The sequence below is a fragment of the Trichechus manatus genome, unplaced genomic scaffold, assembly GCF_000243295.1.
Source record: "Trichechus manatus latirostris isolate Lorelei unplaced genomic scaffold, TriManLat1.0 scaffold00028, whole genome shotgun sequence".
In the NCBI taxonomy this organism is placed as follows: domain Eukaryota; kingdom Metazoa; phylum Chordata; class Mammalia; order Sirenia; family Trichechidae; genus Trichechus; species Trichechus manatus.
In genome coordinates, this window is record NW_004443964.1 from 18,624,966 (window position 1) to 18,645,060 (window position 20,095).

The 20,095-nt window shown below is 36.9% G+C and overlaps 1 protein-coding gene and 1 pseudogene across 5 annotated transcripts in view; one reads left to right on the forward strand and one right to left on the reverse strand.

Moving 5' to 3' along the window:
* Window positions 1-20,095, reverse strand: part of TLK2 (tousled like kinase 2) — a 126,255-nt gene that overhangs the window by 44,659 nt on the left and 61,501 nt on the right. For all 5 annotated transcript variants that reach the window (XM_004374239.2, XM_023729382.1, XM_023729381.1 and 2 more), the window contains one exon: window positions 13,265-13,432. In XM_004374239.2, the coding sequence (XP_004374296.1) occupies window positions 13,265-13,432 (168 nt within the window). The remainder of the gene's footprint in view (window positions 1-13,264; window positions 13,433-20,095) is intronic.
* On the forward strand, window positions 18,646-19,930 carry LOC105756179 (uncharacterized protein C8orf59 homolog; annotated as a pseudogene).

Below are 20,095 nucleotides of genomic sequence, written 5' to 3' on the forward strand. Positions count from 1 at the left end.
AAGCCCCTTCTGATGAAAGTTAGAAGTCAGGACTATGTGGTCAAAATGAAAGTAAAACAATCCAAATATGAGACACAGGGGCTGAGACATGGTGGCTTGAACCATGTTCCTATAAACAGGTTTAAAATATCACATTCTTATGATTTTTACTTAGAGGAAACAGAAGTTATTCCTATAATAACATGTTATTCTCACTTGCATTTTGACATGCTTTTGTCAGAACAGGCTCGTGAAGCATCCAGTGCACAGGGGATGCAAGTGACTGACTAGTGAGGAAGGACAGTAGACACTACAGTATTCAGACTAGTTTCCTAAATATGCAAACAGTATCCAGGAACACACAAACCCATTGCCACTGAGTCGATTCTGACTCATAGTGACCCTATAAGACAGAGTAGAACTGTTCCATAGGGTTTCCAAGGCTGTAAATCTTTATGCAAGCAGACTGCCACATCTTTCTCCCGTGCAGCGGCTGGTGGGTTCGAACCGCCAGCCTTTTGGTTAGCAGTCAAGCACTCAACCACTGCATCACCAGGGCTCAAACACACAGTGGTCCAAAAGTCCAGGCTGATTTCCAGTATTGTCGCTTGATGGCTGTGATTGTTATACATAGATTTATAGGGCATTCTAAGGCATTTTTTAATTTATAAGGTAAAGGATTTAATATAATTCAACTATTCAGGAATATACAATCATTATACTTCTGACTTCTGATAGTCCTTTTTAAAATATGGTACAACTGCACCTAATACTGTATCACCATCACAGTCATAACAAGGAAATATTAGATATTCTGAGGACTATGAAATAACAGAAATACAGTAATACTATTGATCAGAGAATGGAATGTTCACACATATGTAAATCTTTCCGATACTTTCCACATATTTATTTATTTTTCTAATCATTTATCACAGTGATAATGCTATAACCACTATCTATTGAGCAATTACTGCATGGTAAATATGTCACTGACATGACCACATGTAATCCTTACAACAACACTGGAAGGTGGTGGCGGTAGTTGTGATTGCTGCTATTATTATTATTCCCATTTTACAGGTAAAGAAAATGGAACTCAATAACATTAAGCACCTTCTGCAGGGTCACAGTAACATGATGTGTCTCACGAGAACTGCAGGCTGTCTGCTCCACAATGGCCGCTCTCAATGACTGCAGTAGACTTCTCTCGTTAACAGTTACAGGTACTGTTACGACCATGACCTGAACAAGCTGAGCACCTCATACAAATGTTTTCCTTGAAGTCTCATACAGCCTTGTAAGCTAGGCAGTATTACTGTCCTCATTTTATTTACTCATCCAACAACTACATATTGAGCACTCACTCACTAGTGCTAAGCATTGTAGTAGGTGCTGGGGACACAACAGCCAAGAAAAACAGAAACAAAATGACAGACCCACTCCTTACTCTGCCTTAATGAAGCTAAGAATCCAAGCTGAAATCCAAGATTTCAATAAATATTTGTTGAAAAAAAATGTTGACTAAATAATCCCATAATACATGCAAAATTAAAATTAGGATAAGTGCTATCAGAGCCTACAAGAGGGTACATAACCTAGAGATAACCCAGAGAGTCAGGAAAGAATTACTTAAGAAAGTAACATCGGAGTTAAGATTTGAAAAAACAAACAAAAAGTAGTCACAGCAGAGAAAGAGATGATGGGGTCATTCTAGGTAGAAAACATTTAAGAGTAGATGCCCTCCTCTCTCTTAAGAGAAGGGGAAAAGAAAAGAACAATGTGGGGTTCAAAGAAGTCCAAAAAAAAAGAGGAACTAATCTCAAAGAGAGGAGCCCTGGGGGTACAGCGTTTAAAGTGCTCGGCTGCTGACAGAAAGGTTGGTGAGTAGGTTGGCGGTTCCAACCCACCAGCTGCTCCACGAGAGAAAGATGTGGCAGTCTGCTTCCGTAAAGATTACAGCCATGGAAACCCTATGGGGCAGTTCTACTCTGTCCCTACAGGGTCGCTGTGAGTCAGAATCAACTCAACAGCAATGGGTTTTTTTTTGGTTTTTAATCTCAAAGAAAGGAGCCCTAGTGGTGCAAGGGTTAAGTGCTTGGATACTAAACAAAAGACTGGTAGTTACAACCCACCCAGAACTACTGCAGGAGTTCTCTGCAGGAGAAAGAACTGGAGATCCGCTCGCTCGAGTAAAGATTACAGCCTAGAAAACTCTATGGGGCAGTTCTACTCTATCACATGGAGTCCCTATGGGTCAAAATCAACTCAACCACACCTAACAACAATCTCAAAGGGGTTAAACAGTTTGCATAGCCAGTAAATGGCAGAGTGGCAGTTAGAAGACAGGTCTGTGTAAGTCCAAATAACTGAAAATGTTCTCTAACCCTTCTAAAATGCAGCAAATCTGACCTTTTCTTAATGATTAAGGGTCACCATAATGAACCTCAAATATTATACTACAGTTCTACTATGATACAAATGTAATCTCTTTCAGTTATCATTAGATTGCTCTTATAATTCTCCCCTTTTTCTTTCTAAACAAATACGATTGTTTGAATTGTGTTTATAGTAAGAACCAATAAGAATCAAATGACTACTTATAAAAGTTCTACAAATATCTAGATTTTGGTTTATAGGTTTTCTTAAAATGCTTTTTTTAAATATGTGCTCGTTTCTAAGTTTTCTCCTAGAAAACTGAGAGTGCTAAATGCGTGACTGAGTGGGATGTTTCCAAATTAAACCTTTCTGTAAAAATGCCTATATAAATAACCCAATGATAAGAAGTAAAAATTGTAAAATCATCTGAGGAAGTGGGACACAGGTTAGGAGGTAGCACATCCTCATGAAAATGAAAATACCTTCAAAATGTAAAACGTACTGCACAAATAATAAGGACTTGTTGTTACAGTAAGTTGAGTCTGTGGTAGAAAAAATGATCTAATTCTGATCACTGATTCAATATTGTGAATGTCTGTGCCTGGTCCTGTGTTAAACACTAACAAGAGAAACCCAAACCCGTTGCCATCAAGTCGATTCTGACTCACAGTAACCCTATACGACACAGCAGAACTGCCCCACAGGGTTTCCAAGGAGGGGCTGGTGGATTCAAACTGCTGATCTTTCAGTTAGCAGCCAAATGCTTAACCACTGTGCCACCAGAGCTCCGTGTGTTAAACGCTAGACACATAAAACCGGAAAATAGAGCTTACAGCCTCCCAACAAGTCACTGATTACAGAATAATGTCCCAGGGACAAGAGAACAGAACCCACCTTGCTAAGCCAGCCACTATACTTTGAATTAAGTCCAATCCCCACCTAGCAAAACATTCTCCCCAGATTTCTGCATACTTTGTTCCTATAAAAGTAATATTGGCTTCTAACTCATGATGACAGGTTGAATCTCCTAACATCTCACTGAAATACAGAGAGTAGAGCTATTTTTAAAGTGAAATTATAATAACAGAACTAAAAACAAGATACAGTACCATCAGAGAATCAGAAATTTTAAAAATTTAGAATTTTAAGAAACATTCCAAAGCAGCTGCCATCAGATTGAGAGAGAAAATAAAGAAATTCATAGCTTAAAATATCATCAGTAAGACAGGCTGGGTCTTTTCAAGGGGGGCTCCTGCAGAAGTTCCACGCTGAGAGTTACATACACAAAAAGCACGAATGAGTCATGGAACAATTATCAGGCATTAGAGACTCATACTGCAAATAGATGAGCCAACAGGGCTCCTCTTGACACCCTGAGGGCCCTTGAGACTACCTGCTTCTGACCCCAGGATAAAGCACTATAACAATCTCTTAAATAACAAGCACATAAATATTAAAAAATGAAAAAGAGTGGGTCCAGGGAAGGGCTCTTAATGTGGGTACTGGGGTTTGAGAAGAAAAGCAGAGAAAGCACATTAACTCTGCCCTCCACAACTGATAAATGGAGAAAGTAAAGGAAGGCAGCTCTGCAAAGAGTGAAATAAGTCGCCCACCTGAATAAAGCCCTGCTTACTTTACTCTGATACTTGTAGAGGAGTTGGTCTTCCTACCTGGAGCTCACCAGACACTTGGAGGGATCACAGTCAACCCTCCCATCATTCTTTAGGAAGCAGTACTACACTATCACAGACAATCCATGCCAGCAACCTACAGTCATCATCCTAGTCCTTCATCCAACCAAAGCTAAATACACATTTTAAGAACCAACACATGAAAGGGAAGATCCAAGATGAAAATGTAAAATCTGTTCCTAGACAAAACAGATACTTTAGATAAAAAATAATTTTAAAAATAAAGTATAAAACTAGAGGGTCAAAATGATATTGCATCTATAAATATAAAAATGCAACGAAAAAAGAAAATTGACAAATTAAGATGATCAAAATTTAAAAGACTGAATAGAAGAGCTAAAAAACAGAATGGACACAGTTATAGAGTCAGTGATCTAGAAAGAAAATCTTGCAGAATATACAGCAAAGTGTTAACGAGACAGATTGTGAAAGAAAGTTAGGAAACCTGAACAACATGGAAACTCCAAAATCCATATAAGAAGCTTTCAGGAAGAAAAGAATTGACAGAAAGAAAAAAAAAAAGATAAAATTTCTCTGAGATAAAAAGATATGTCTTCAGAGTGAAAAAGCCTACCATATGACAAGCAGCATTAACGGGGAAAAAAGATAAATACTAGGTAGACTTCAAGAACAAAAGGACACCAAATGATCACCTTAATAAATGCAGAAAAAGCATCTGACAAAATCCAACACCTCTCATGAGAAAAATATTCAAAGTAGGAAGTGAAGGGAACTTTCTCAACCTGATAAAAGGCATGTATGAAAAACTCACAGCTAACACGATACTTAATGGTGAATGAAGCATCAGGAACTTTCCTCCTAAGATCAGGAACAAGACAAGGTTGTTCACTCTTGCCACTTGTATTCAACATTTTATTGGAGGTTCTAGTCACGGCAGTAAGGCAAGAAAATGAAATAAAAGGCATCCAAATTAGAAAGGAGTAAAAAAAAAAACTACCTCTATTCAAAGATGACGTGATTTTGCGTATAGAAAATCCTATGAAATCCACATACACACACAAAAAAATTAAAATTAAAAAATGAATTCAGCAATGTTGTAGGATACAAGATCAATATACAAAATTCAATTGTGTTTCTGTACTCCAACAATAAACTATCTATCCAACATAAAATTAAGAAAACAATTCCATTCACAATAGCATCAAAAAGAACAGAACACTTAGGAATAATTTTAGCAAAAGAAATACAAGACCTGTATACTGAAAACTGCAAAATATTATTGGAAGAAATTAAAGAAGACATATAAAGGGAAAGATAGCTCATCTTCATGGACTAGAAGACTTAAATAGTTAAGATGGCAATACTCTCCAAATTGATCTACAGATTCAATACAATCCCTACGAAAATCCCAGCTGACTTTTTTGAAGAAATTGATGAGCTAATCCTAAAATTCACATGGAAATGCGAGGGATCCAGAGTAGCCAAAACAATCTTGAAGAAGCGCAAAGTTGGAGGAATCACACTTCACAATTTCAAAACTTATTACAAAGCTGTAGTAATCAAGGTAATGTGGTACTGGGATAAGGACAGAGACATACATTAATGGATTAGAACTGAAGAGTTCAGAAATAAACTCTTACATTTATGGTCAATTGATTTTTGAAAAGGGTACAAGACTATGCAACAGGGAAATAATATTTTTCAACAAATGGTACAGGGCACTGGATATCCACATGCAAATGAAGATGGACCTATACCTTATACCATATATAAAAATTAATTCAAAATGGATCAAAGAGCTAAAACTAGGAAACTCTTAGAAGAAAGTACAGGAGTAAATCTTTGTGGCCTTGTGTTAAGCAAAGCTTCCTTAGATATGACACCAAAAGCACAAGGAACAAAAGAAAAAAATAGATACATTGTTGGACATCATCAAAATTAAAAACTTTTGTGCTTAAAGGACACTATCAAGAAAGTGAAAAGACAACCCAAAGAATGAGAGAAAATGTTTGCAAATCATAGCTCTGTAAGGATCTAATATCAAGAATACGTAAAGAACTCTTGCAACCGAACAATGAAAACACAACCCAATTTTTAAAATGGGCAAAAGATTTGAATAGACATTTCTCCAAAGAAGATATACAAATAACCAATAAGCACATACAAAGATGTTTAATATCAAAACAAAAATGAGACACTACTTCACACTCACTAGGGTGGCTATAGTCAAAAACACAGGCAATAACATATGTCAGTGAGGATGTGGAAAAACTCATACATTGCTGGTGGGAAGATAAAATTGTACAGTGAGTTTGAAAAACAATCTGGTAGTTCCTCAAAAAGTTAAACACAGAGTTACTACATAATCCAGCAATTTTCCTAAGTAGAAACCCAAAGGAAATAAAAACATATGTCTACATAAAAACTTGTACATGAATATTCATAGCAGCATTATTGATGACAGACAAAAAATGGAAACAACTAAATGTCCATCAACTGAGGAGTGAATAAACAAAATATGCCCAATTGAGAATCAAAAAGGCAGATTATATTTATTAAAATACATCCATGAAAATCCATGAGGCCATAATAACCACAGAAAACTATTTGTCACCATTTGATGCAGCTATTAAACCAACTCCTTGCTTTATAAATAAAAATTTAATTTAAAAAATTAAAATTGAAAATTAAAAAAAAAGAACTAAGCATTTAATGTGCCCTTTGCTAGAACTGTATCTCAGCATAGCCCAATAAATGCAGATGATAACAGGAAAGTTCTATTTTACAGAAGAATGGACGTTAATAGACGTTAAGAGGGATAATGTTAATCTGGCTAGGTTAATATTCTTTAGAAAATGCCTGTTAAATTACCATATTTGGAGGTAAGAGATCAAGATTTCAAAAATGTACTTTAAAATACTTCAGCATTAAAAAGAAAAAAGCAAACTATATTTTTAAAAACCAAGCTTTTAGGAACATCTTGCATAATGATAAAAGTTGTAACTTTCAAGGAAATAATAGCCCTGGCCCTATCAAAAAAAAGATGCAGTAGACCTTGACAACTAGAACTAATTCAATGACCAGGACTTTTTTCTTCTTAAGTGACTCCAATAAAATCACTGGGTTTTGCAATGCATGATAATGAAACAACCAGAATATCTTAAATGCTCTGAATTGTTTTCAAATTTTAGAATAATTTAAAAGCACAAAAGATTCAATTATACTGAAAATAAAACAGTAAATATCACACACTTAAAATGCAATAATAAGCAGCAATTCCACTCCTAGGTACATACCGCAAAGACCTAAAAGCAGCAATGCGAACATACGTACACCAACGTTCATTGCTGCATTATTCACAATAGCCAAAAGGTGGAAACAACTGAAACATTCATCAACTGATATGAGCAGATAAGCAGAATGTGGTATATACACAATGGAATATTACTCAGCCATAAAGGGGAATGAAGTCCCCATGCATGCCAAAACATGGACGAACCTTAAGGACATTGTGCTGAACCAAGCAAGTCAGACACAAAACGACAAATACTGTATATCACTTACATGGACTAAGCAAACTTACAGAAATCCAAAGTAATTAGTGGTTACCAGAGGTGAGAAGGAAGGGAAAAAAGGGGGTTTTTGCTTGGAGTACACTGTAGGTATGTTAAGGGTGGTAGAATAGTTTGGAAAAAGAGCAAAAATGGGTGCATAACTTGAAGAATGTAATCAATGTGACTGAAGTGTACATGTAGAAAATGATGAAATGTATGTGTTGTGTGTATATTACAATTTAAAAAAATGGAATAACTGAAAACCTAGAATGTAGGGAAGGAAGCTAGGTGACAGCGACGTGTATGTTAAACTCATCTTTCAAACTACAGCGTAAATAGTTCTTGTCTAAAGTTGATTAAATAAGAGAAAGTATTTGAAGTTAAAATGATAATGATGAGAAAATCTAAAATATAAACTGTCAACAGTGGTCATCTCTCTGAGGTATAAAATGAAAGAATTTTACTCCACCATTTCAATGTTTTGCAGACCATGTACGTGTATTATTTTTACAATTTAAAAAAGTATATATTTATGATTAAAAAATCAAATTTCCTATGTTAAAACATATAAAATTAACAATATAATTTTAAACATTTAAAGGCTCAAACTCATAACGTTCTGCAATCTGTTACTTTTACTTATCAGCACATTTTTAGAGATCTTTCACTTTTAACATACATACAGCTATCTTGTTTCTTTTGTCAGCTGTATAGGATTCCATCATATAAGTGTCATATAATTCATTTAAACCAGTCCTTTTATGAAGGATGCTTTTATTAATTCATGCAACATAAACTTAAATTGAATGCCTACTACAGCAGTTCCTGTTCTGGGCATTGGAAATACAAAAGCCAGCAAAGCAAAGTCCTTGACCTGATGGAGCTTACATTTCAGTGGGGAGAAAGTAAATTACAGTGGGTGACAAGACCTATGGCAAAAAACAAAGCAGGGCATAGGAGCTAGACAACACATGGGGGTAGGCAGGGAGGAGCTGCTGTTTTATACAGAGTGGTCAGGGTAGGCCTCTATCATACGGTAAATTTAAGTACAGACCAGAGACAACTGAGGGAGCAAAGCATGCAAATATATGGTGGAACAATGTTAAGGGAAAGGCAATAGCAAGTGCAAAAGCCCCAAGGTGAGAGAGTGCATGGTTGTATTCAAGAACAGCAAGGCGGCCAGTGTAGATGGAACCTGGTGAGGGAAGGAGACTGCAGTAAGAGATTATGCAGGGCCTTGGGGCCATTTTAAGGACTGTGGCTTTCTGGAGCCACTGGACAGTTCTGAGCAGGGGAGTGGCATAATTTGACCCATGTTTCAATAGGATCACTCTGCTATGTTGAGAAGAGATTAAAAAAAGAAACAAAGGAATCCAGATAGGAGGCAACTGCGATAATTGTGGTGGGAAATGAGACAACAATGGTTTCGATTTGAGTGGTGGCAGTGACGGCGGTTGGAAGTGGTAGAATTCTGACACATTTAGAAGGTAAAATCAACAAGGTATGCAGAGGGATTTGGATTTGGAATGTAAAATAAAGAGAAGAGACAAGAATGACTCCAAGGTGTTTAACCTGAAACAACCAGAAGAGAGTTGCCAATTACTGAGATGTGGAAGGCTGTGGGAGAAAGGGGTTTGGCGCTGGGGGGACAGAAAGAAGAGTTCAGTCTGGATATGTTAAATCTAATATGCTTATTAGACATAAAAAGGAGATGACTTTCATGTGACTTTTTACGCAAGTGACTATGCAGTTCTGGAATTAAGGGCAGAGCTGTGGGCTGGAGATAGAAATTTGGGAGTCCTCTGCACATTGGTGATAAGCAAAAAAAAAAAAAAAACTTGATGAGATTACATAAAGAATGAGTAGATCCAGGAGTTTGAAGACCGAGTCCTGGAGCACTCCAATGTTTAGAGAGCTGGAAGAACCACGAGTGGAAGCCAAGTGAAAAGCCTGTGGTTGGAGAAGAAGGGAGTGATCAACTGTGGTTGATGGATCACTTTGGATGAGGTCTGAAAACTAACTATTGGGTTTAGCAATGATATCCTTGCATTTGAAGCCCTGGTGGCACAGCGGTTAAGAGCTCGGCTGCTAATCAAAAAGTCGGCAGTTCGAATCCACCAGTCACTCCTTGGAAATCCCGTGGGGCAGTTCTACTCTGTTGTATAGGGTCACTATGAGTCGGAATCGACTCAATGGCAACGGGTTTGGTTTTTGGCTATCTTTGCATTACACTGGGCAAATCTGTGCAAAAGACCTCTTTAAAGTGTTAAAAATCAAAGATGTCACTTTAAGGACTAAGGTGCCTCTGATCCGAGCCACGGTGTTTTCAATCAACTCGTATGCAAGCGAAGGCTGGACAATGAATAAGAAAGACTGAAGAAGAATTGATGCCTCTAAATTATGGTGTTGGTGAAGAATACTGAATATATCATGCACTCCCAACAGAATGAACAAATCTGTCTTGGAAGAAGTGCAGCCAGAATGCTCCTCAGAAGCAAGGATAGTGAGACTTTGTCTCACATAACTTTGGACATATCAGGAAGGACAGTCCGTACAGAAGGATATCATGCTTGGTAAAGTAGAGGGTCAGCGAAAAAGAGGAAGACCCTGATGAAGATGGATTGACACAGGGGCTGCAAAAATGAGCTCAAGCATAGCAACAACTGTGAAGATGGCGCAGGACCAGGCAGTGTTTTGTTCTGTTGTACACAGGATCGCTATGAGTCGGAACCAAGTCAACGGCACCTAACAACAACATCCTTGTTCCGGAGACCTTGTGGCACAGTGGTTAAGCACACTTGGCTTCCACTCTCATGGTTCTTCCAGCTCTCTAAACACTGGAGTGCTCCAGGACTCAGTCTTCAAACTCCTGATCTACTCATTCTCTATGTATGCTAACCAAAAGGTCGGCAGTTCGAACCCACCAGCCGCTCTGTGGGAGGAATATGTGGCAGTCTGCTTGCATAAAGATTACAGCCTTGGAAACCCTATGAGGCAATTCTACCCTGTCCTCTAGGGTCGCTATGAGTCGGAATCGACTAGACGGCAGCAGGTTTTTTTGGCTGTTCAAAGTTCCTTTGGAACACTGGTAGAGGCAAACTGCTTCCTAACTTTTACAATTATAAACAATATCACAATAAACATCTTTGTGTAGTTTTATAGAGATGAAATTTCTGGAACCAACAATAAGTAAACTTAACATGGAGATATATTACCAACATGTCCAAATGACTGTACCAATTTATAGCCAGTATGAAACTGAGTGTGTCTCTAAACTATCACCTACACGGACAACTGTTCAAACTTATTAATCCTTGCCAATATGATAGATCAAAAACGTTATTTTATTTTGCATTTCCGTATGGCTGAAGTTGAGCATTTTTTCATGCGATTAGCCATTTGTCTTTTTTTTCCCCCCATAAAACTTCCTGTTACAGACTTTGCCTATTTTTCTAGGAAACTACTTGTCCTTTTTGTCCTTATCTATTAGTTCACAACATTTGTTGCATATTAATGCTATCTCTTTTAGTTTTTTTATTTGTTTATATTACTAAGTTTATATCCTGGCTGGAACTGCAGAGAAGCAAAGAGAACAGAATTATACCAAAGCATTTACACCTTTGGTTTTTATATTGTCTCCATGCTCCTTCTTGGTTTTCATACTATTGTTTCCATGCTCTTTCTTCATACTTGATCTTCTTCCTTTTCCTCTTTGCAATTTCTCTCCTACGTGAGAACAACCTGGCTACAGCATCTGTAATGCCTCTGACAGCTTCAGTATACTAACTAATAGCAGTAAGGCAGTCATTCATGTGCACCCACCACAAACCTGTATTCTCATAGCCTTTAGGAAAGGCTTACATTAGGGAAATAAGTTCTTGCTGATCAAAATCTTGTCTATTTAACTATGTGCCCACCACACAGTGGGCACTCAGTAAATATTTTTGGAATGAACAAAGCTAACTCCCCTCAAGTGAAAAGGAAGTAGTTTTTAAGGCAATAAAAGAACAAAAGGACAAACAGCCCACTGATTATCCAAGGTTTTGCCTGGAAAAGTTAGATTGAAGATGAAAATATAACAAAAATTAGTAAATAACAAGCACACAGTAATAGGGATACAGAAGTCCCTGGATGGCACGAACAGTTATGTGTTCAATTACTAGCCGAAAGGTTGGCAGTCTGAAGCCAACCAGAGAGGCCATGGACGACAGGCCTGGCGATCTGCTTCTGAAAGGTCACAGTCTTGAAAATCCTATGGAGCAGCTCTATTCTGCACACATGGGGTCACCATAACTCAGAATCAACTCAACAGCAACTAATAACAACAATAGGTGTGTACATACATAAGTATGTATGTATTCGTTCTCTAAAATAAAACTATAGAGAACTCCTGCATTCTCATAAAAACTATTCCACACTGCTGCCAGAGTTACCCACAATATCAACTGATCAATTTTCCGATTTTTAAATTAGGTTGTTTCCTTTGCTACCCAAGGATAAATTTATACTGTCTTCACACAAGAAGCTTCTTCACTCCTTTAATGATTAAAAAATTCTGTAAATTTTTTACAAGTTGTATCATTTCTTTCTTAAGGTAAAGCTAACTAAAAGAAAGTATATGAAGTAATACATAATTCTGTATTATGTTTATTTCCTTTCTGAAGACACCCACCATTTTCATGGCCTTTTTGAACACAGCTGCAAATAGGCTAATGATTCATAGAATCCAAACAGCCAAAAAAAAAGAGGAGACTTTTACTGGAGAAAATGAACAGTAAGGGGGAAAAAAATTTCCATCAGTGGTGACTTTACCTCTGAAAAGTACTCTTAAAAAATAGAATAGGGCAATGGAACTTTCTCTTGCTTTACACCCACCCTTGGCAATAAACAGGTAGGGTAGAAACCTAGAAAATTAACAACTTTGAGTTAAATGGGGTCAAATTTTCATAATCAATTCTTGTTCCTCAAGGAGGGACAAAGAAGCAAGATGAAAGGAACAAACAGGTAGCAAAATATTCCTGGAAAAAGTAACTGTATCAACACTCTGAAGGGGTGAGGAAAGCAAGTCTGTACAAATCCATTGCCTACTGAGTCAATTCCGACTCACAGTGACCCTACAGGACAGAGTAGAACTGCCCCACAGGGTTTCCAAGGCTGTAAATCTTTACAGAAGCAGACTGCCATGTTTTTCTCCTGCGGAGGGGCTGGTGGGTTCAAATCACCAACCTTTCAGTTAGCAGCTCAGTGCTTAATCACTTCATCACCAGTGAGGATTCCTTGACTAAGTGTGCAGGTAGCCCAAATACCACACTGGGGGAAATGACCAGTAATCATGTGCAGAATGCCTGCCTATGCACTAAAATTTTACTTACCTGAATATTGCTTTAATTAAGTGACTGCTGGAGTTGAGAGATTTCATTTTTAATTATTAAAGTATTTTGGTTTTAGTGGGATTTGATTTGTGTTTTCTTTACATCTTTGTGAATCTAAGATTTTCCTTCCCACTGTGTGCTCAGACTTTGACAAAGCAGTCTCTCTCAGCAGCTTGCACCAAGGAGGACTGAGTAAAAGCACAATGCCTTCAGAAGTCATGTAGAATTGGAAATATCATCATCTCTCTACAAAAATAATTAATCCAATGTCATCAAGGAGCTCCAGGGCAACAACAAGGATCTGCATAAACTCAGCCTTAGTACTCACTGAAACAAAAGTGAAGCAGAGGCCAGCTCCCCTTTGTGCCAGCTGCTCCGTGTCAAGTCGAGGTTTTGCTAGCATCACTGACATCAGGGTTGGCAGAGCGGACTGCTCCTCCGATGCCTCCTTTGCAGCGCTGCCATCTAAACCGTAAAGGGGCTGCTCTACTCGCCGCTGGAAAACATTAAAGAAAACATACAAATTACAAAAGAAAGAGAAGCTGAATATTGCCAAAACACGCAACGGATTAAAACGTAAGTTATCAAATATAATGAACTTTTTTTTAAAAAGTCCTCTCTGAAAACAATTATGGAGAATATAACATCATCACTGGATTATACCCTATCTATAAACCTGGGTAAATATTATACTCAATCTCTGCAAATTACATATGTTTCTATATTTATATAACTCTGAATTTGCAGATTACTTTGTAGAGTTCAATAAATCAACCTCACAATACCTTCAAACCTACAAGGGAAATGTCATTTCCATCTTGTAGGTAAATGAAGATTAACACATTTATCCCATGCCTTTATAGTTAGGGCTTATTTCAATATCAATTCTATCCTCACTCACTATACTTAGAAAAATCTAAAAAAAAAAGATCCACAATATACTAAAAGAATATACCACAATCATTTATGCTTTATTCCACAAATGTAAAGATAGTTTATTATTAGCAAATCTACTAATTCATTACATTAATGTTATGAGGAAAAAAATCGTGATTCTTCCCATAGATGCCAAAGAGGGTTTGCATATTGCTGGGCAACTCTTAAAAATCTAGAAGTATCTGCCTTTAATACAACAAAGAGGTTTTTTTTTTTTTTTAAACAATATAAACAGCATAATTAACAGTACAACACTGTAGACCTTTTCATTAAAGTTATGAATCAGACAAGGATACCAGATTAATTTCATGATCATTCAACCTTATTATAGAAGTTTTAGCCAATGTGATAAGGAAAAAATATGAGATATAAACACTGGAAAATATAAGATAGGAAGTGTCATTTTTGGATGATACAACTATTCACAACAAAGGGAATCAAGCAAATAAACTGAAAAATTACTACCAGGAAGAGGTCAGTAAGATGGTCAAATACAAAACAAACATATAAAAACCAACAGCTTTATCACATACCAACAACAATTGAATATAATCAGAACATGTAATGGAAGAAAAAGCACACTTAAAATAGCAAAAAAATCTATAAAATACTTAGGAATAAACTTATACCTATGAGGAAAAATTATAACTTCACTGAATGATATTAAAGATAACCTAAATTAAATGGTGATAGCATGTTCCTGGACTGAAAATGGTAAAGATGTGAAATTTCTCTAAAACCCAACACTCAGGGGTTTTTTATGTTTGCTTTTTTTTTTTTTGCTTGTTTTGTTTTCGCACTCTTTTGGGGGTTAGTTTTTTTGGGGGGGAAGCTCGTAAATTAATTCTGAGGTGCGCGTGTAAAAATAATCAACATTAGTTACATTATTTTTGATAAAGAATATCAGGGAAACGACTGGATATCAAAACATACTATAAAACTACATTAGTTGAAACAGTGTAGTACTGGTATAGGAGCAGAAAAATCAGTCAATGACACAAAATAGAGAATCCAGAAACAGACTCGTACACATATGGGTATATAATTTGTGACTGAAGTACATTTCAAATTAGTAGGAATTTATTACAGATGGCAGGACATCTGCATAACTACTAGAAAAAAAGCTGATTCCTACCTTATAATAAAAATTGTAAGACAAAAATATAAATAAATGTTTTTATAACCTCCTGGTGGTGAAGGATTTTTTAAACATGACATTAAAAATATAAACCATACAGTAACATTTATGAATAGCACAAAACCCCTAAGTCATAAAGGAAAACACTGATAAATTTGACTAATTCAAATTTTACTTCAACATAAAGTTAAAAGACAAAATTACAAACAGGCAAAAATCTTACAATATAAATGGCAACAAATTAACAATCTTAATAAATAATGTACAGCTACCCATCAATGAGAAAAAAACCAAATACTTCAATAGAGGGGAAAAAAAAACAAAGGACTGAACAGCATTAAAAGAAAAATCCAAAAGACCATTAAACATATGAAAAGATGTTTAATATCACTAATAAAAAAATGCAAGTTAAAATGAGGTATTGTTTTCCTAATATGCTAGCAAAGATTACAATGATAAAGCTTGATATTAGCAGGGTGTGCAGAAACTGGCACTCTCAAACTGCTGATAACCTTTTAGCAATTTATGTGATGACATTACAAAATGAGGCTATTCTTTGACTCAGAAATTAGACTTCAGGAGTTTACCCAAAGGAAAACAAAAATGTAGAAGTACAGACATATGTATAAAGACATTTATTACAACACTGTTTATAGTATACAAAATGTTTACTGAATATTGGTTAAAAAATTAAAACAATGGAAATGAGGAAATCTATTATATAAATATACATGTATATACCCAGAAAAAGTCGAGAAATACCTGCCCATTAAACACTTTAACAGTAGTTCTTTGGGAGTTTTTATTTTACTATTTCTGAATTGTTGAACTTTCAGAATCAGCATGTATCCCTTTAGCAGGAATAATTAACACTCATTTTAGAAAATAAAACTAAAATAAACTTATCAAAATGATCTTAACAAGGAATGTCACTTTTTACTCCATCAGCAGAGTCCTCCTCAAGACTAGTACTCCTACCCCACCAAATTCAACAGTTTAAATTCAGTCTCCAGAACACCTGTGATAGCCATTCACAACAATTCTTGGGATAATTTATCTATGAAGCTACAACTAAATCAGGAGAATAATGTTGCAAGACAAAAATTATTCCCTCTGCCATGTATTCAATAAAATTTGCCAAGGGCTGAAAGATTTAAAAATATTTCTGGAATACGGCAGGCTAGATATCTGAACCAACCCTTTCTTTGGAAAACAATGATAAACACAGGATAAAAGACTTAAGAAAAGATAGTAAAAGCACTTAAGTGTTGATACACAGTAGAGATCTAACAGGGCAAAACTGAAAGGAATCTAAGGGAAATTAGGAACACAAGACAGGTAAAAGAAGCATGTTGTTGCTATGTGCCGTCAAGTCAGTTCCGACTCACAGCAACAGAGTAGAACTGCCCCATAAAGTTACTAAGACTGTAATCTTTATGGAAACAGATTGCCACATCTTTCTCCTACAGAGCAGCTGATGGGTTTGAACAGCCAACATTTCCATTAGCAGCAGAGCACTTAACCACCGTGCCACTAGGGCTCCCCTGGGAGCAGATTACCAGGTCCTTTCTCCTGAAAAGCTGCTGGTAGGTCAGCAGTGAGCACTTAACCGTTGTGCCATAAGGGATCCTTCAAAAGAAGCACAGAAGTCACATTTGCCCTAAGGGCACCTGCAGATCTTGAATTTCCATTTCCAGGGCACCATGGAGCCAAAGGGATAGTCACAGGTCAAGACCCACACAAGGCAAAGGGTTCAATAGGAAGCCCTTCCCACTTCAAGCTGAGCCTCCAAAGGCCAACACTCTAAGGGAAAGCAGAAACCAGAAGAAAACCTTTCTCCACTCCCACGGGGCTACATAAGCTGCTTTGGTAGTGAGGGGAAGGGGGAAGGTTGTTCCCCTGAGAAATGTTAACATAATCTAAATCAATATTGCCCAAGTGGTTGAAACCAACTAAACAAACAAAATACAAGCCACAAGTTTAGTAATTTAATGTACTTTTGGAGTGGTAAAATCACTAGGCGTTTGGCAGAGGCAAACAAAAATTCTCCCTGAAGGGATGCACCTTCATCCTAGGCCTCAAAGAAACCTCACAGATAATTTTTCAAGAACAATCAGCAGCACACAGTCAAAAACAGCAAAGCATAAAAGAAATAAAGCCATGAATAACAACTAGGATAAATAAGAGACAGCAGAAACAGATTCACAAAAACTTCTAATACCAGAATTATCAGACAGATTATAACACAACTATGTCTACTAGGTTTAAAAAATAAAAGACAGTCTTTAAAATATATGGAGGAAACACAGAACTAAAAAACAAACAAGCAAAAAAGTGGGCTAGCAGATTTTCAAAAGAACCAAATAGAAATAAAAAAAACAATAATCAAAATTAAGAATTCAATGGGGTTAACAGTAAATCAGACACATATAAACAGAATTTGGAACAGAAAGGCAAGAAGAAAGTATCCAGAATGTAACAAATAGCAAGTAAAAGATAGAAAATATAAAAAAAAGGGGCATGGTGATAAAGTAAGATGGTCGAACATGTTTAATTAGAACTTCATAAAAGCAGAAAAAAAGAACAGAAGGAGACACAGTATTTGAAGAGGCGACACCTAATAATTATCCAGAATTGGTGGAAGATACTAACAAACCAATTCCAGAAGCCCAACAAATTCCAAACAGGAGAAATAAAACATTTCATGCTGAAACTGTATAACACCACACATAAAGATTTTAACAGCAGCCAGGGAAAAAAGAGCAAATACTTTCAAAGAAACAACAGGTAAATAAAAGCTGATTTCTCAATAGTAACAATGGAAGCCAGAAGATGGTAATGATATATTCAATTGTGTTAAAAGAAAAAATGCCCATGTAGAAATAGACACAGCAAAAATATCTTTCAAGAATAAGAACAAAATAAAGTTATTTCAGCAAACAAAAACCTACAGAGTTAATTCCCAGCAGATACACACTAAAGGAATACTAAATTCAGAAGAAAAGTGACCCTAGATTGAAGATTTAAGACACAAAATGGAAAGAAGTACAAAGAAAGAAGTAAATATATAGATAAATCTAAATAAATAATGAAAAATGACCCTAATAATATAGGCCCAAAATACATACAGCAATATTAACATAAATTCATGACAAAACAGACAATTCCCATAATCATAATAAGAGATTTGTATATACTTCTCTTAGTGATTGACAGAATATGCAAAAATCAGTGTCATGGATTGAATTATGTCCCCCCAAAAATGTGTGTATCAATTTGGCTGGGCCATGATTCCTGGTATTGTGATTTTCCTATATGTTGTAAATCCTGCCTCTATGATGTTAATGAGGGAGATGGGTGGCAGTTGTGTTAGTAAGGTAGGACTCAATGTACAAGATTGGATTGTGTCCTGAGACAATCTCCTGAGATATAAAAGAGAGAAAGTGAGCAGAGAGACAGGGGGACCTCATACCACCAAGAAAGCAGTGCCAGGAGCAGAGCGCGCCCTTTGGACCTGGGGTCCCTGTGCAGAGAAACTCCTAGTCCGGGGGAACACTGATGAGAAGAAGGCCAACGGAGAGAGAAAGCCTTCCCCTGGAGCTGAAACCCTGAATTTGGACTTTCAGCCTACTTTACTGTGAGGAAATAAACTTCTCTTTGTTAAAGCCATCCACTTGTGGTACTTCTGTTGTAGCAGCACTAGATGACTAAGACAATCAGAATACAGATTTAAACACTGTGATTAACAAAATCAACTTAACAGCAAAACTGAACAATTTTGTTTAGGGATACATACATGGATAGTCAAACTATAAAGAAAAGCAAATGATTATCACAAAAATTAGAATAGTGGTGGTAGATGGCATCACCTTAAACAGCTCCATGCGGGTGTCGAAGACAACGGCAAAGAATAAACTAAGAGGGCAGAAGTCTGGGAATATATTTCACATAGCGAGCCAAAAAAACTTTAAGTCTAAAAACAAAGCAAAACCAGTTACCACAAATCTTAAGAAGATAAACACTGTGAATGAGGAAAAAGTTAACAGAGTAAATAAAGCTTTTGTAGATATACAAAAGTAACTTGCGCACTTCTCAAAAGGCCTTTCCCTCGAACCTGTGCAGAAACAACTGATTCCTCAGCAGCATCATGAGAACGAACCAGTTAATATTGATGAGGCTACAAGATTAATGGCTCAGTTGCAATACAGTGGTGATACATCAAATTCCCCCCCAAAAAAGACCAATAAATTTAATGTTTTATACAAAAAAAAAAAAAAATTAGAATAGCGGTTACCTCTACGGTAGAGGGAAGGACCTGTGATGAGGGTAGGGCATATAGCTGGAAATATTTTACTTCTTTACCTAAGTAGTGATTATGTGAATGTTAACTTTGTAATAACTTTCTAGAAAATTACTTTGTTTGTGAAGGGCTACATAGCAAATACTTTAGGTTTTGAAGGCCACATATCATCTCTATCATATAGTCTTCTTTGTTTCTACAACCTTTAAAAATCTAAAAATCAGGGGGACTTCTGGCCAACAAGGTGGCTTAGTCAGACACACCATGCCATCACTCTACAGCAAAGACCCAAGAAACCAAGTGAAACAGAAACAGATGACAATTCTGGAAGTCTCAGCATCAAATGAAAGGATAAAGAACTAGATGGAACACTGACTGGAAGAAACTGACTGAAAACAATGAATGAGAAGATGGAGGAGAGGGGCCCTGCCAGCCAGTCCGGCACAGAATGGCCCTCTTGGGACAAAGACAGCAGCAATCTCAATCTCGGGTTCAGAGCAAAGCAAGCAACTGCACAGAATTTTCCAGCAGGACACACAGTAACTGTGTAGACATACCCAGAGTGAAAGAAGGTCCTGATTGCTGGCTGCAGCCAACAGGAAGAGCCTAGTCACCCTCACTTGGTAAGAGAAGCATGTTCCTCCTACCCCCACCTTCCTGGTGATTAGCGGCACAAACCACCCCATCCCTGCAGCCACGACCACCAGGGAACAAGGTACAAGTCAGAGCCCCACCCTGCTCCTTCCCACCCAGCCCCTACTGCCACTCTGCTCCCCTCTGCTCCA